General features: G+C 37.6%; 1 protein-coding gene across 2 annotated transcripts; it reads right to left on the bottom strand.

The window, feature by feature from the left end:
* Window positions 1-2,272: 2,272 nt before the first annotated feature.
* Window positions 2,273-14,514, bottom strand: mbf1 (multiprotein bridging factor 1). 2 transcript variants are annotated; one of them, XM_065218103.1, is made up of 4 exons: window positions 14,172-14,514; window positions 13,684-13,844; window positions 4,378-4,519; window positions 2,273-2,723 (listed from the first exon to the last, which is right to left on the bottom strand). In XM_065218103.1, the coding sequence occupies exons 1-4, from the start codon at window positions 14,299-14,301 to the stop codon at window positions 2,713-2,715; spliced, it is 444 nt and encodes a 147-aa protein (XP_065074175.1). In that variant the 5' UTR covers window positions 14,302-14,514; the 3' UTR covers window positions 2,273-2,712. The 2 variants fall into 2 exon arrangements, with proteins under 2 accessions (XP_065074175.1, XP_065074174.1); XM_065218102.1 differs by lacking the exon at window positions 2,273-2,723 and having other exon boundaries at window positions 4,327-4,519; window positions 14,172-14,511.
* Window positions 14,515-16,319: the final 1,805 nt, after the last annotated feature.

The following is a 16,319-nucleotide window of genomic DNA, read 5'->3' as shown; positions in this document are numbered from 1 at the left end:
ATCGGACTAGTTTATCCGGAAATCCGTATTGTTCATAATCTGCTCGATAATCTGCCATAGCTGGTCTTGATCGATTGTGTCGTACGTGCAGTTTTGTTATCCTCCAATAAATTTGTACTAAAGTTTTAGTACGATTAGTTATCCTCCCAGCTACAAGTTCGTTGCAGACTTGCTTGCAGGACGAGTTCTGAATAGTGGTCATGTCCTTAATTTGTTTTGGATTCGAGTTATGTGGCTGGGAACATTGCGAAACATGACGGTGATTGATTTCGATTTCACTAAGTGCAAATTGATTCGAAATAAAGCTTAATGTGTTTACTTGGAGGCTACCTACCTAATCGTACTGAAAATCCGGCACAGATTTGAGCTTGATCGGCTTCCTATACTCCTCAATGTAGGCACATGTATCATATTCTTGTAGGATGAAATGGGAGAAAAACTAATCGTACTAAAACTTTAGTACACATTTCTTGGAGGATAACAAAACTGCGCTTGTGTCGTATGCTTATTTGAAATCGATGAATACATTATTAGGTCTATTCTGCGCGGCGTGTAAGGTGAGGTGACTGTGAAGTGACAATTGTCACCACATCTCACACGCCTCGCAGAAGAGCTATGTGTGGGCATTAGACTGATGCAAAATTTGACTTTTTCGCTCCACAGTGCTTAAATGGTTTCAAATCGGGTCCTGATTAGCCTCCCAAAGTTACAACTCATTTGGTTAGAAACAGACTTCGCACAAGCCATTTGAAGTTTACATGTAAATTACTATGGGAAATCTCAACGTTTTGTTCATTGCCTTCTAGTATTTTTCCATATTGAGCTGCGAAACAGTTCGATAGCCATTCTTATATAAAATTTTCTCAGCTACAACATTGCTGAAAATCGTTTCTATGTAAAACGAGACAGGAAAAAGTTATTAATTATTTAAGAGATTGGTAAACTTATGACATGATCAAGCAGCTACTCTGTAGGCAACACTGTATTTTGCAGTGTGACATAGTAGCCATGATTTTTGTGTCCTATTCAACGCCCCAGAAACACCAATGTTGCCTGCTGAGCAGTTGATTGAGCATGATCATAAGACATCAGCGCATTAAACCATTGATAACTTTCGATCCTTGCATTTAATCAAAAAGTGATCTTCAGCAAGTTGTAGCTGGGAAAATTTCCTACAAGTACAGTTGAAAGCTTTTGAAGCAGACCGATATGGTGAATTATTAGATAGACATGAACATAAATCTTGGTTTTACCATAGTAATTCCCAAACAAACTTCAAATGGTTTGTGCCATCTCAGTTTCTCACCAAATGGGTTCAAATTTTGAGAGGTTAGTCAGGATCCGATTTGGAATCGCTTAAGTATTGTGGAGCGAAAATTTCAAATTTTGCATCACTCTAGTGGGCATGTTATATTACGAACATGCCATAACACAATCACCCATAGGGGCTTATTATGGATGTCACTTCACGGTGAAAACTTGTCACTTGTCGTCACGGTGAAGTGATTCCCATTTGATTTGCACGGCAATCACGGCTCTTATTCTGAGTATCACTTCCTTATCACCGTGTAGTGACACCCGTAATAAGGCTCTATGTTTTAAGTTTTTTTTTTTGTGTGGAAAATACGGTTCGAACGAAAACAAGCATATGGGTGAATACCTTAGAGGTATAGGTATGTAGGTACTAAGTAATGTCCACTGGGTAGTGGATAATTCGCAGCTACTTTTTCAAACGGACGTATCTGCTTTTGTAAACAAATATTCAAACGTCAATTTGTCGAAAGTCCTGGCACTTCCACGCAAACTGTTGGGGAAACATTACCATTTCTTGGTGGTGGTGTTGGTTTACGTGCGAGTGCTAATAGCGAATTCGTTTATTATTCAGTTCCAACCTGGATCGGGTATCAATATTGGGTCTGCTTGTTTTCTGACAAACGTCAGTTTGATCGTTTGTTTTTAAAACCCAGCTCAGGTTGAGGTTCACACTGACAAAAAGTTCGGTTTCGCACTCGGTTGGAACTGGTTCCAACCCCGATAATAAACGAATTCGCTATAAGAGTTTTGGTACAGTGCCTTTTGAATCTTTGTTTTCAAAAGCAGACACGTCTCTTTGAAAAAGAAATAGAGAATTATGTCGGTTTATAGAGTACGACCACAAACGACGTGGCAGACGGACTACTGTGAACAAATGGATTCAATTTTTTGTAGTGGTCTGTGCTGGGTACAACGAAAGTAGTGCGGCACTTATTGCTAAATAAAACGTCCCTTGAACTAGTGGTGTATACAACTGCAGATATTACTTCTTTATTTGACCATCATCAATAGAATCTGATAATGTTGGTTGTCCCTTTTTCTTCATTTTTTTTTATTTTTTTGCTTGCATTCTCTTCAACTCCTTAAAACATATTCTATACGTGTATCAGTAGTAAGTTAGTTTATATGGTAATGAAAATTAAAATGAAACAATAAAACCATATCGTTGAAACTTTGATGGATAAAAGTTAAGCTACTGATTAAATGCACATTTTTGCTCGTGGTTCAGCATTATATTTTCAATTTGAACTTGTGCAAATTTTCATCAGCTTCTAGGGAATTGGGCAGCCTAAAGAAATTCCCTGTTTTCTGCATTTTTCATTCCATTTAGTGCCAATTTTGATTCTACTCCCGGCTTGCTTCTCTTTAATCCTCTGCGTCTCTTTCTTTCTTTCCTGATCATTTAGTTTCTGAAATATTCGAAGATTTATTGGATTATTTTGGGGATCAATAGGGAACACTCTCCCACACTATGCATTCAAACGTGAAGTTGCCTGTTAAAAAGGTAGTGGGAAAAATCATTCACTCACTCTTAGGCAAAGCAGTTTTGGATGAGTTTTGAAGTAGATGAAGGTAACACGTAAGGTCGCTCACAGTATAGTTACTATCCGCATATTATACTGCCCATAAAATTATAACTGACCAATCTCTGCTTGATATCCAACCAATTCATATTGGATAGTTATGCTCTCATGTGCAGTATATGACTTCCCAATAAACAATTTTAGTTTCAGGTTTGCCTATACAGGCAAAAATTACGTGCATAAGGCAAATTTTGCCTGTATAAGCATATCTGCAACTAAAATCGTTAGTTGAGTTATTACTTGATTATTATTTTTTCTTTAATTGTAGTCTAAAAGAGAGTGGGTGTTTATTTCTGGATCATAGTCAGTCGTATTCTCTGTTTCCTATAGTGTTAAACAGTTCGATGAAAGTCAGCATCTAATACGACAAAGACGACAGGAAACGTTTTTGTAGCCGAGTTATTTATGAATGAGAGAGTCGATGAAGATAATCAGTCAACGTAGATTATTGGTCTATTTGAAAAGTCACGCGAGAATTCCAACCGATTTTCATGCAGCTTTCGTCACAGTCTGTAATACTTTTTCAATGGTTGGGGAAAACATGACTTGACTAAAGTCGGTTTTACGCGGATTTACGCCAAAAATTGTGATGTTTTAAAGGGAACATGTATAAATAACGTAGCTTTTTAGGGGGAAGGAAGCGGTTAAGTTGTGACCGACCATGTATTAGTTATAGCAAAATATGCTACTTGGGGAGAGGTGGTTTGAATCTAAAATTGTTCAAAAATATGCTACGTAAGTACAATTTGATTACTTTTGGTTCAAAACGGATAGTGTGATTGTAATTAAATCGTTAAGTTGTACCGTTTTCGGGAAACCTTAGTTTTAAAAGTCTGCTATGAAAATACTCTCTTAGAAGGAAAAGGTAAGATTAGGCTAAGTTAAGGTTAGACTAAAGGTAAAAAGAGAATTAGGTATTTCGTTTTTAGAGTTGACATTTATTCCTGCTTCATATTTCTATTTAGTGAACACGAACAATTTTCCAAAAAGAAGTAGGTATATATTTTACACATCATCTATGCGATATATAACGCAATCGTTGTCTAATTATGATCTGATCGTAACGATATTCATAACCAGCCCTTTCGTAATTGAACGAAGAAGATGCTAACACTATGATTCCTCTACATTGACTTCCAACTCAAACGCAAAACTTTTTTCTTGTAAGTACTGCTAATTTGGGGAAAAACAATATTTGTGGCTGCTGTGAGAAGTAGTTATACGCTTGCGGTGAGAGTTGTTTCCCCTTACTCAAAGCAGTGCAAGAGCATTCCTCTCCCTTTGTTGTACATATTGCCTTTGCTACTTTTAAATTGTGTGTTATTAAAGTCCACCGAGATGATGTTTTTAGCAATTGTAGCTGTTAGTTAGCATCATTCACTCTTCTCGCACGCGCCTAATGTATTTTTCTGTCTCATTTTTGTATGCATGTGTGTGTTTGTGTTTTATTAGTTCTGCCTCCCGAGTGTTCACTTCTTACCGGGAGGCGCCATCGGAGTGCCGATTTCCTTGCCACGAAGTTTTATTCCAATCACCCGTTCGATCTTGCCCAAAATCAAGTTATTTGGGATGCCGCGGCCGGCTTCGTAGTCATTGACGATTTGGGGTTTTTCGCAGATTTTCTGAAAGTGGATAACATCTTTTTATTAAAACTGTGATTAAATATGTATGGCAGTCAATGGCAAGCTTTTCGCTTGACAATAACTCAATAATGTTTTATTAGAAAATGTTTACCATCCCCTTAGAGCTACAACTAAGTATCATTGTATGGATTTCATATTAAGATACTGTATCGATATAACGTAACTGTCTTTTTTTACTTCCATCGCCGATTTCTCGCAAACGATCATTCAAACAAGCAAAGTAAAAAAAGAACCATCGGACAGATGAGATAATCTTCCATCTATTGGTAATATTAATGTGTATGATTCAATTGTTATTAGCGAGACGATGGAAGTCAAAAGTGACAGTTACGTTATATCGAGGTATACCTGTATCTAGTTGTTGCATTATTGGGACGAACACAACAGAAATATGACATACATTATGGTGTTGAAAGTGAGGTGATTACAGAATTCAAAAAAACAATAGGGTGTCCCAAAAAGTATAAAAAACGGTTTGGCATTTAAATAAAAGGCTTTTTTTTCTGCATGAGTTCATCGACAGCTGATGGTTTCAGTTGGTGGCTGATGGTCTGATATGTATCCAGCCACGTCAAAAATACCTCAAGGAAGTCACCTAGACTATTTATTTTCTTTCGTATTGCAGATGATCTGAAAATTTACATGCGAATCCTTTCGATTGATAACTGTCACTTCCCTCAGCGCCAGTTAGAAATCATTAACAGCTGGTGCAATTTGAACCAAAGGTGCTGCAATTTAAATCCCTGCGAAGTGTTCAGTATGGGTAGACGAGGCAAGATCGCCACCCAGGGCAAAATGAGCACCCTTTAAGTTTACATCACAAATATTATATTTTTAGAAACTGGACATACCTGCGTGGCCAGTGAACTCGACAGTGAGCATGCATAAGGGCCTATACGCGATGATCGATTCTCTTCGTCGATTTTCTCTTTTGTTAATAACTCGCTAGATTTAACGTTTCTCGGTGCGTTTGCTGTTGCTTTTGGTACCCAATACAACATGTTACTACTCTGCATTGAACAAATTATAGAAAATTGCTTCGCTTAGCTGTAGCAATGCAAAGAGAATATCGATGAAGAGAATCGATCATCGCGTATTCGCCCTTATGCATGCTCACTGTCGAACTTTCATTTTGAGATATCATAGCTCGATGAACATTTCAAATGGTCCTATCTGCTTTGATCGATTCTCTTCATCGACTTTCTCTTTTCATAACCACTACTATGGCTAACAGATTTCGCGTTAATTCTACCACATAGTTTGATAAAGGAGGTTCTTATCTAGCGTCCAAAACGTCAAATACTACATGGAAAGGTTTTGCAGCTGAGATAATAACGAAAGAGAAAATCGATGAAGAGAATCGATCAATGCAGATAGGACCATTTGAAATGTTCATCGAGATAGTAGCATATGAGGGGGTTAGAAGGAAAGGGGTGTAATTGACTTTAATCGATTCTCTTCATCGACTTTCTCTTTCGTTAATAATTCAGATGCAAACACATTCCTTGATTCGCGTGCCATTCTGGATGCTAGATGAGAACCTTCTTTATCAAACAATGTGGCAGAAATAGCGCAAAATTTATTTATAAAGCTGTGGCTATCAAAAGAGAAAGTTGATGAAGAGAATCGATCAAAGTCACTTACACCATTTTCCTTCTTAGCCCCTCATATGTGATTGTACAAATCGCGGGGGGGGGGGGAATATAATGGTCAACCAATACATTTCGCAGAAAAAGTGTTACCGTGAAAAAACACTTGGGAATAGTGGTTTTCCCCACATTATACACTTGGCCACATCCTTACAATCGCAGGTGATAAGGCAAATTACATCTACTTAAGAAGGCCCATTTCGATATGAAATCCACAGGACATGGGATTGCTATGCGAATAGCCGCAGCATTAAAAGGGCGACAAGTTGGATTGCTCCAACTACCGTGCGATCACACTGCTGAGCGCCACCTAAAAGATAATCTCCCACCGCCGCCGCAATACCAGGCGGGATTCATGGGTTCCCTGCGCTACCACGGACACAATTTTAGCTATTCGGCAGGTTTTGCAGAATTTCCACGAGTGATGTGCGTTGTTCGAGTATCGGGGACACTCTCGAGTCCCATTGAATCTCGAAGGGTGTTACGGCAAGGTGATGGACTTTTGTGTCTGCTATTCAACATCGCGTTAAAAGGTGTGATCAGAAGAGCTGGGACACGAGTGGCACGATCTTCAGGAAGTCCATCCAGCTTCTTGGCATCGCCGAGGGGGACTTTGAGAAGATGGCAGAAACGTACATTAGACTGAAGGCTGAAGCTAGGCGGACTGGATTTGCCATCAACGCATCGAAGACGAAATACATGCAGGGTGTCTACTACCTGGAAAAACCTGGAAAACCGGGAATTTACAGGGAATTTTATTTTTTCTGGGAAAACCTGGAATATTCAGGGAATTTTAATTCCACTCATTGAATTTTCCAATTATCACTTCATTCGTAATTCAAAAGAAGTTTTTCGTTCAGTTTCTCGAAACGTTTCTTAAGGACACTGAACTTGACAAGCATCTAACAGCTAAGACAACGTGTGCGAACAAGACAAGTTCATTCAGAGAGTCTTGTCACGCTCGCTCTTCGCTAATTTGTATGTGGAGGATCAAAATCGTCGTAAAAAGGAAACAGCCGAAAAAGAGAGACTGGCAAAAGGAAGCATACGAAGCATGTATTGTATAAGAATAAGTATGCCAGACAGCAGGTCTGAGAGCCTACATAGAATTTTTTTTGAGCTTTAGAGAGGGTCGGAGATCTACTGAGAAATTTGTTGAGCTTCAGGGTAGTTCGTAGATCTTGAGAACAGAACTACAAACAAATTAAAAGTAATTAACAGAAATTCATAAAAACAAAATCACAAGAGAGGTCGTAGATCTTCAGATAAATGTTCAAAGAAATTTTCAAAACTTCAAGCATGCAAAAATAATTACTATAAGCGAAATTTTGCAAATCTTCAGGGAAATTCGCATAACTTCAGGCAAGTCCAAGAATCTGCAGTGAAATATAAAGTATTTCACAGAAGTTTGGAGATCCTCGAAACATTATTCAACATCAGAAAAGTTCGTAGATCTTCAGAACAAAGCTACAGAACTTTGAAAAAAATTACAGGACTTCTGAAAAAATCACAAGAATAATGGATCTTCAGTAAAAATTGCAGAACTTCAGGGAAGCCCGGCGAATTAAAAAAAAAAATTTACACGATTTCAGGAAAATTTGTAGATCTTGAGAGAGACATTTAAAACTTCTAAGAAGCTCAAATATTTTCAGATAAATTTTGACAACTTTAGGTAATCTACAATTTTCAAATCTTCAGGGTAACCCGAGAGGAATTTACAAAACATCAGAGAAGTTTGCGATCTACTGAGAAATTTATTGAGCCTCAAGTTTTTTTTTTTGTAGATCTTGGGAATAGAGCTACGGAGCTTAAGACAACTTTACAGAACTTTAAAGATATTTGCAGGAATTTGACAGATAGTTTCACAGTTTCACACAAATGTGAGATCTTCAGAAAAATTTGTTAAATGTCAGAAAAGCACCTCAATTCCAAAAACAAATCGCAGCGAAGTACAAAAGTACAATATTTTGCAGAACTCCATGGAAGTCGGAAATAGATAGATCTAAAGAACTTCAGAGAAGTCCGTAGACCTTAAGAGAAGTCCGTAGACCTTAAGAGAAGTCTGTAGAACGTCAGAAAGTTCGTACGTTTTTAGAAAAAATTGCAAAACTCCAGCAAAACTCACAGATCTTCGGGAAAGTTCGCCGATCTTTAGATAAATAATCCACAAAGAAATTTAAAGAACTTTATAAAAGTTCGGAGATTTACTTTGAAATTTATTGAACTTCAAGGCAGTTCGTAGATCTTTAAAGCAGAAATACAGTACTTCAGAAAACTTTACAGAATTTGAAATAAATTTTAGGAACTTCAGAAAAGTTCAGAGGGTAGATCGTTAATCTACTAAAAAATTAGCAGATATTTAAATAAATTTTCAGAATTTTACTGCGGTTATTGGATTTTGAAAGACATTTACAGAACTTCAGTTAAGTTCACTGATCTTTAGAGATATTTGCACAGCTTCAGAAAAATTAGAAAAACTTCAGAATACTTCCTAAAACTTCCGGAAAGCTCAAAAATTTCTAGATAATCTTTTAATTCTTTAGAAAATTGTATAGATGTTCAGAGATATTTGCAGATATTCATTGAATCATGAAAATCTGCAGAGAAAATTACAGAACTTTCGAGAAGTTTTTAGATGATTAGAAATTTTGTGAACATCAGAGATTATTGTTCATCTTGAAGGATCTTAAATCTTCTAGGGTTCAGGAACTTTGTAGATTTTTAGGAAAATTTGCAGAACTTCTGAAGAACACACAGAACTTCAAAGAAATCTGTAGAACTAATTAGACATTTGCAGATTGTCAGGAAAGATTGTTGATCTTTAAAGAAATTTTACCGGAGAACAGAAACAAAACTTCAGGGACGTCAGAAGGTTTGAAGACCTTGCAGAATTGAGTTGTTAACAGAAATTTTCAGAACTCAAGGAATCATGTATTTATAGTGAGAACTTTCCCCCTAGCTTGTTTAAAGCTGGTATCGACATCCTGGCGAAGTTTTGAAATCCATTTTCATCTTCATATCGCAGCTCTTGATGGACAAGATGAGCCAGATCCCTGCCGGTGTTCCTCCTGAGCAACCATTTCCTACTCCACAAAGTTCACCTTCTTTTTCTCATTTTATTTAAAATAATAAAAGCAAATACGTCTGCCGAAACTAGAGCAATTTTCCGGTAATTCATGATGGAAGTATTTACTTTTGATTCCTGATACAGTTTTGTTTTGAAATCTAAATTGACAGTTCTTTCGACATGTGCAAACAGTGTGAACACCAGCAAACAGGGGGGTTCGACAAAGTGTGTCGAAAGTAAATTCGAGCAGATTTTTCATTATGGCGGTGGTCAAAATCAGACCAAGAAATCAGATAGTCTCAACGGACCTTAAGAGATTTTAGACATGTGAAACCATGATTTATTCTGTCTTGGTCTTCCAAACAGAGTTGGACTCAAACATATTATCAAAATAATATTTTGTTTTTGAAAACATATTGTTATCAAATTTTGATATATCGTTTTATCGAAATAGTATAGACAGGTTTCTTACTTGTATTTATATTCTTGAATTAACACAAATACCAAAAAAGAATGTAATATTGATTGACGTAATGCATGTTACTATATGAATAACTAATGTGATTGCAAAAACCAAATACAGTATTACACCCATGGATATAATTTCTTTTCGCAAATCATGTGTAGGATAAATGCACCAATAGTGGAGGTACTTTAGTGCAATGTGTTCCTATGGTGGCTTATAGAGTCTCCCTAAGTCGCTATAGAAGTACATTGTACTAACTACCTCCACTATTGGTGCATTTACTAAACATAAATTGTACAAATTAATATTAAACAACCTATGTGCATCTGTTCTGCTGTAATATTCAATAACTTTTTTGCTGTGCTGACTTACAAGTACCAACGCCCAAGTTTGAACAATCGAAAATAACATAAATCAATAAGTACATAAAAGGGATTCCAGATGGATAAATAGATAAAATAATAATGTGTATAATTTGTATGCACCTGGAATTTTTTTCATCCGACCTGGAAAAACCTGGAAAACTCAGGGAATTTGATTGCTTGGATTGAGTAGACACCCTGACATGAGAGGAAGAGGTTCAAGGGACAACAATGTTAGCCTCCCAATCCGAGTTGAGATTGACGCTGACGAAATCGAGGTGATCAACGAGTTCGTGTATTTGGGCTCACTGGTGAGCGCCGAAAATGATACCAGCAGAGAAATTCAAAGACGCATTATGGCAGGGAATCGTACCTACTTTGGACTCCGGAGGACGCTTCGGTCGAAAAGAAAAATCGCCATCGCACGAAGTCGACTATCTACAAGACGGTACAAGGCGAATGAACCACGAATAGCACCAGCTGCTGGGAGAACCATCCATCGTCCACATTGCAAAAAATGGGCGACTACGGTGGGCTGGGCACGTCGTAAGAATGCCGCACGACGACCCAGTGAAAATGGTTCTCGAAAGCGCCCCAACAGGAACAAGAAGAAGAGGCGGGCAGCGGGCAAGGTGGATCGACCAAGTAGAAGGCGACCTGCTGACTAAGAGAGAATTCCAAACGAACATAGAGGAGAAATAAAAAAAAAACAATTCTAGGTAAGATTCCCGAGATGACTGCTATATGCAGTCGATTTATGTGTTTCTGCAAATGTCTAGTATAATGTTTATCTTGTCCCCCGTCTCGATGAGTCTCATCGTCACCCACTGGTCACCATAGGTAGTCGAACTCCAGACGAATGTGGAACCACACTACCGTTCATATTCATCGACATCGCTCTGATGAGACAACGAAACCCTTTTCCTATCCTTCGACAATGTACCTTTCTAACCTCGGGTAATCCGCGAGTATTCTGCCCAACTCCTACTAGACATAAAATTAAGTGAATTTCGTTATAAACAAACCGATTTGTACCTTCCTAAAAAGTTGCCCTTGTTCACTTTCTACTCTTTATATACAATTTTCACACTGCTGTACTCTAACGGAACTATCAACTCTATACTTTCATCCCCTCATATATCGTATAAGAATTACCACTTTAGTCTGTTATTTGAAATTAGAATCTTCAACTAAAGAACAATGAATTATCGGCTCCGTAGAGCTAACGCGATTGAGCCTTCCAAATAAACGAACTAGATTCAAAAAATTAAAAAAATATCCCAGAGATTTAACACACACGTGTGAATTTCGAGCAGAAATTTTGGTTCATTAAAGGAGAATTTCAAGAGAACTCAATGAGAATTATCAAAAGAAATCCAATGAATTCTAACGATATTCTGAAGAGAATTCATCTTCTACAATTCGCAACAAAAACCTCAACTTCTTTTTCTCTGTATATGTAGGTATATCCTTTTTCTAGGCCTGTCACTTACTATTGTCACCTTACTAGTGATTATTTCGAAAAAAAAAATACCTAGTAGTGGATATGGCTCTAATGTTGGCCTATGGATCTAAGATTGGGTCCATCGCTAAAAATCTGCTATTTGTCAATTTTATCTATAGATGACCGCGTCTTTGGGACGTTATTTTTGGTCGCTATTGAAAATTTAGTCGATTGCTGAATTTATGCATGGACCCAAATAAGGGGCATTTAGGCCGACATTACATCCATTTCCCTTATCACACTTTCCGGCAGGTGCTTCCAAAAATTTGGTATTTTGTAATCGTAAAATTGAACATATTTGAAGTTCTGTGGCGAACGTACGTTTCAGCTCAATTGATCTTAAGAGAAGAAAGTTACAACATGTCAAAATTGACGATTTTGAATGAAAATCGGCATGCGCTGCTGATATTTGGCATAAACGCGAATGGTTTTTTATCATGATCGGTTCTTCAAAAAATTTGAAAGAACAGGCCAAATATTTATTACATGATGCCCGTAAAATAATAACAGTCACATCTTTGCTTGATTTTCTATTCTAATGGGACTGTTATGCGTTTATGGATAGTGTTCTGGCTGGGCATTTATGTGAAACGGCGTTAAGTTAAGTATAGATCTATACTTTTGGTAAACGGCTATTCTTTTACCTACTGCCGGTTAAAAACCTACCCATCTTTCCAAAAAGTGCACTTATATAGGATTTCTGGTATTAGCGTGTATATTATCGCCAATGCGTTAAGAACTTTGTGCTTCTTTTTCAGGATAGCAATGAATTTCACCTACATCTCTGATCGGTGATTTACAGGCTTATAGCAAGTATTTTCAGTTTTCAACTTCCACCTCCCACGACTGTAAACCCCGAATGGCTATGTGCCTTAAAATTTTATTCACTAGACATTAATGTTTATGTTACTCTGAATTGAATATTCAAATTTTGATGCGTTCAATCATTTGAATTGATCTCCAAATGTTTCGTAAACTTACAAAAGCAGTCCTAGCACCTAATGGTGTAACTATGGGGGAGAGCTCCCCCAAGGTTTAATACAGCCTCTCTAGGATTGTTGCTACAATTACTTTTTTTTCATACAAATCAACATTGTTCGCTAATTGCCTAATTGAGAAGTTCGAAACATAAAGTTTGGATTTTTCCTTAGTTACGCCAATGCTATGTCTCTCTTGGTGGTTTCCAAGATAGTACCACAATGGAACGCAGTACAACAAAGGCCAATGGTTAGTAGCCATAAGTTGAAGTGAATGCCGCTCTACAACCTTGGGTCCATTTGAGCCCAAATCCAGGATTGAAAAAATCGTTCATTTTGTATTTAATCATAATTTCACAACGAATTGTAATTCGTTACCAGAGTTTCACACTATGTACTACCCTTAGTACATATCATATCAGGCATAACATTTGATAACGGCACAAAAGCATTTGTAAACAAACTTTCTAAGGCCCTTTACTCGTGAACCTAAGTACGCTCACGCAAACCAACAACATCATCGGATAGGGGCAACTATCACCTTCCCGAAAGTGGTATTGGTTTGCGTGGGCGTAATTTGGTTCGCGTGTAAAGGGCCTTAGAAAGTTTGTTTTTAATGCTTTTGTGCCATTATCAATTGTTATGCCTGATATGATCAAAATATAATTTCTCCTTAGCTCAGTCGGTAAAGGCGCTGCTACAAAGCAAGACCATGGTTGGAGGTGGGGCTGGGTTCGATTCCCGGTCCGGTCTAGAATGTTTCGGGTTGCAACATTTCTCGACTTCCCTTGGCATATAGTATGATTGTACTTGCCACACAATTATTAAATATATGGTACGGTACAGGCATCAAGCTCTCAATTAATATCTGTGGAAGTTCATCTAGAACACTAAGTTGAGAGCACGCTATCAGCTAATATGCGATATGCAATAAGCTTGAAATGCGAAGAAGAATAAGATAAAATGTTAGCATGGGTGGGCGAGCTACCAGTTACGCCAAATCGATCAAATGCTTTGTTTACAAAAGAAGATACGTCCCTTCGAAAAAGTCATCGAGATTTTGATTTATGATTTTATCGAATATTATCACTGACAAATAAAATAGAAAACCAACTCACCGTGGCCAAATCCTTTTGGCTAAGCCCCTTGTTCTGACGACCCTGCATGATCAGCTTGGAGACACTATGCGACACCGTTTTATGCTTGAGCTCCTCGGATTCCCGGTCCAGCTTGGCGGTATTTTTCGGCGCAGTGTGTTGCTTGTTTGTACCCGCATTATCTACACGGTTCCAATGTCCGTGTGTAAGGATTTGTGAATGTATGAGAAAAAGAACAGAGACAAACATGTTATCCAAATTTCTGCCAAAGTTGTTCAAAGTTGTGAAATCGATCAGCACTGCTGTAGACAATTCCTAAACGGGTCACATTATTCCTTTAATTTAATTTTAGACAACCGGCACCATTTTCGGCTTCGCTCTCTCCATGCAATGTTAATATGGCGAAGTCTGATGCAATGTGATTATTGCGACTTTCTGTTTAAAACCTCGTGGTGGTGGTGAAATAGGCAGACTGGGAATCTTAGTCACAGCGACGGATCACTACTTACATTTCTGGCTGGTTTCGACTGCAAGACCCTGACGACGCGCTTGAGCCACAGCAGATTCAGTCTTCATAGTAGAAGCCTTTGGGGCTTTTTTACGCAACACGGTCACAGTGTCCCAGTCGCTTTCGGACATCTTGATGCACTTTCTTCGACGGAGATCGCAAAGTACGAATGCACAGAAATGTGATGTATAGCTCTAAAAATTCTTCTTTTGGCTAGAATCCAATTATTTATCCGGCGGCTAGTTAAGCACAAGCTGTAAACTGGAAATATTTCCACAATTTTTCACTTAATAAAACACTTTACTGTCCAGAACTGCGGATAGAAATTCGACTATTCTAGAAGTCAAAGAAAAACTGGCCAACTACTCGCTTGTGGAGTACGGACGACAGCTAAATCACACGTCAAAAATACCAAATATACGGATCTCACAAACTCACTCGGTAAAGAGCAAAACATGCACTCACTCTCATTATTTACAAGTAGTGACCTTTCTTTCTAGCCTGCCTCAACCAAAACGGATAGAGGGAGATGGGAAGAGAGACTTTTGACGTTTGCCTGACAATCGAGATGTCAGTGAAGAACTCAGCGAATGTTTATTCTGCTCCTGCTACACTAATCTAGAGCATCGTGGGAAAGTGGCGAAAGTACAATATTCTTCATCAACATTTCAAAAGGGTGAAACGGTGAAAATACACGGAGATGAAAATACTCAAAATTAAGTACTTTTCGTTCAATTCTGGGGTTCCGCCCAATAACCTAAATTTGAATAAATCGCATAACATTTGATAACAGCACAAAAGCATTTTGTAAACAAACTTTCTAAGGCCCTTTACACGCGAACCAAGGTACGCCCACTCAAACCAATACCAACCAGTTACGGAAAGGTAAGAGTTGATTTGCGTGATCGTACTTCGGTTCGCGTGTAAAGGGCCTTAGAAAGTTTGTTTACATTTGCTTTTGTGCCGCTATCAAATGTTATGCCTGATATAGTAGTTACCGTTTAACACCACACGGATAGAAATATCCTTATACCTTTTGGCAAATTTCTATTGCTGATTATTCATAAAATGTATAAGTCAACTAATAAGCAGACGCCTTCCAAAAAGTTAATGAAGATCATGTGTCAAATGATATACATAAGCGGTCACACATCCCTAATGAAAAATTACCATAAACGAACGATAACCCAAATAATAGAACTATTCTACAAATGGTTTGGATGATACCCCGAACACGTCGTTAAGCAAAATAACCATAACAATTTTATTAGGGATACCTTTTATCGAGCTTTTATGCATTCTTATAGGACCTATGTGGTTTGTCTTATGGAATGTATAAGGCTGATGTTTTGGCAAAAATGTATAAGTGAAACACGTGGATAAAATAATTGATTTCCCAACAAATGCACAAACAAGCATACACATTGAATAAATGCTGTATAACAGTGTACAATGCTGAATAAAACAGGATGTCGAGTTATGTGCTGAAAAAAGTTCTTTGAGATCGATAGATGCGCCTTTATTCCGCCGTTTGCTCTGATATGATTAATTTACTAATTAAAAGCTTTATAAACGTTGACTGTCTTCCTGATTCAGAACCAGAAGTTTGATCTAATAACAAACTGAATAAGTGTAATTTGCACATGCATTGTCGCTTTAATTTGACTGTTTTCAATTGCTTTTATAAAATGCTATATTAGACGTCTTATAAATGTTTTCTAGCTCCATTATTAAATTTCATTGCATTGCTTTACAATATTGCTGAATAATGGTGAATACAGTCAGCAAAATAGCTCTTATAGCACTATGCGCCCATGTTTTAATTGCATGCTTTGTAAATGCTTTACAAACGGCGTATTCATTCATTATTCCACACCCTGTTTCAGGCTAACAACAAAACGAAATTGGTAGCATAGTGGTTACCGTTTCCGCTTTCCAAGTAGAAGGTCGCGAGTTCAATCCCAGCCTCAACCGATTTTTTAATTTATTTTCTACGCCTAATTAATTTAAATCGTAATCATAAATCGTATCACTCAGGACAACCAATTCATAGATCTATCGAAAATAATAGCATCCTTTGCATCGAAATTAGAGAGATGGAGAGGTATCGTTGGTCTAATGTTAAACAACTATGAATGAATTAATCATT

The sequence above is a fragment of the Ochlerotatus camptorhynchus genome, unplaced genomic scaffold (assembly GCF_037179485.1).
Source record: "Ochlerotatus camptorhynchus isolate MF236.1 unplaced genomic scaffold, CSIRO-AGI_Acam_v1.1 ptg000083l, whole genome shotgun sequence".
Lineage (NCBI taxonomy): Eukaryota > Metazoa > Arthropoda > Insecta > Diptera > Culicidae > Ochlerotatus > Ochlerotatus camptorhynchus.
Note: the sequence above shows the minus strand (reverse complement) of the source record. Positions and strands in the feature narration are given on the sequence as shown.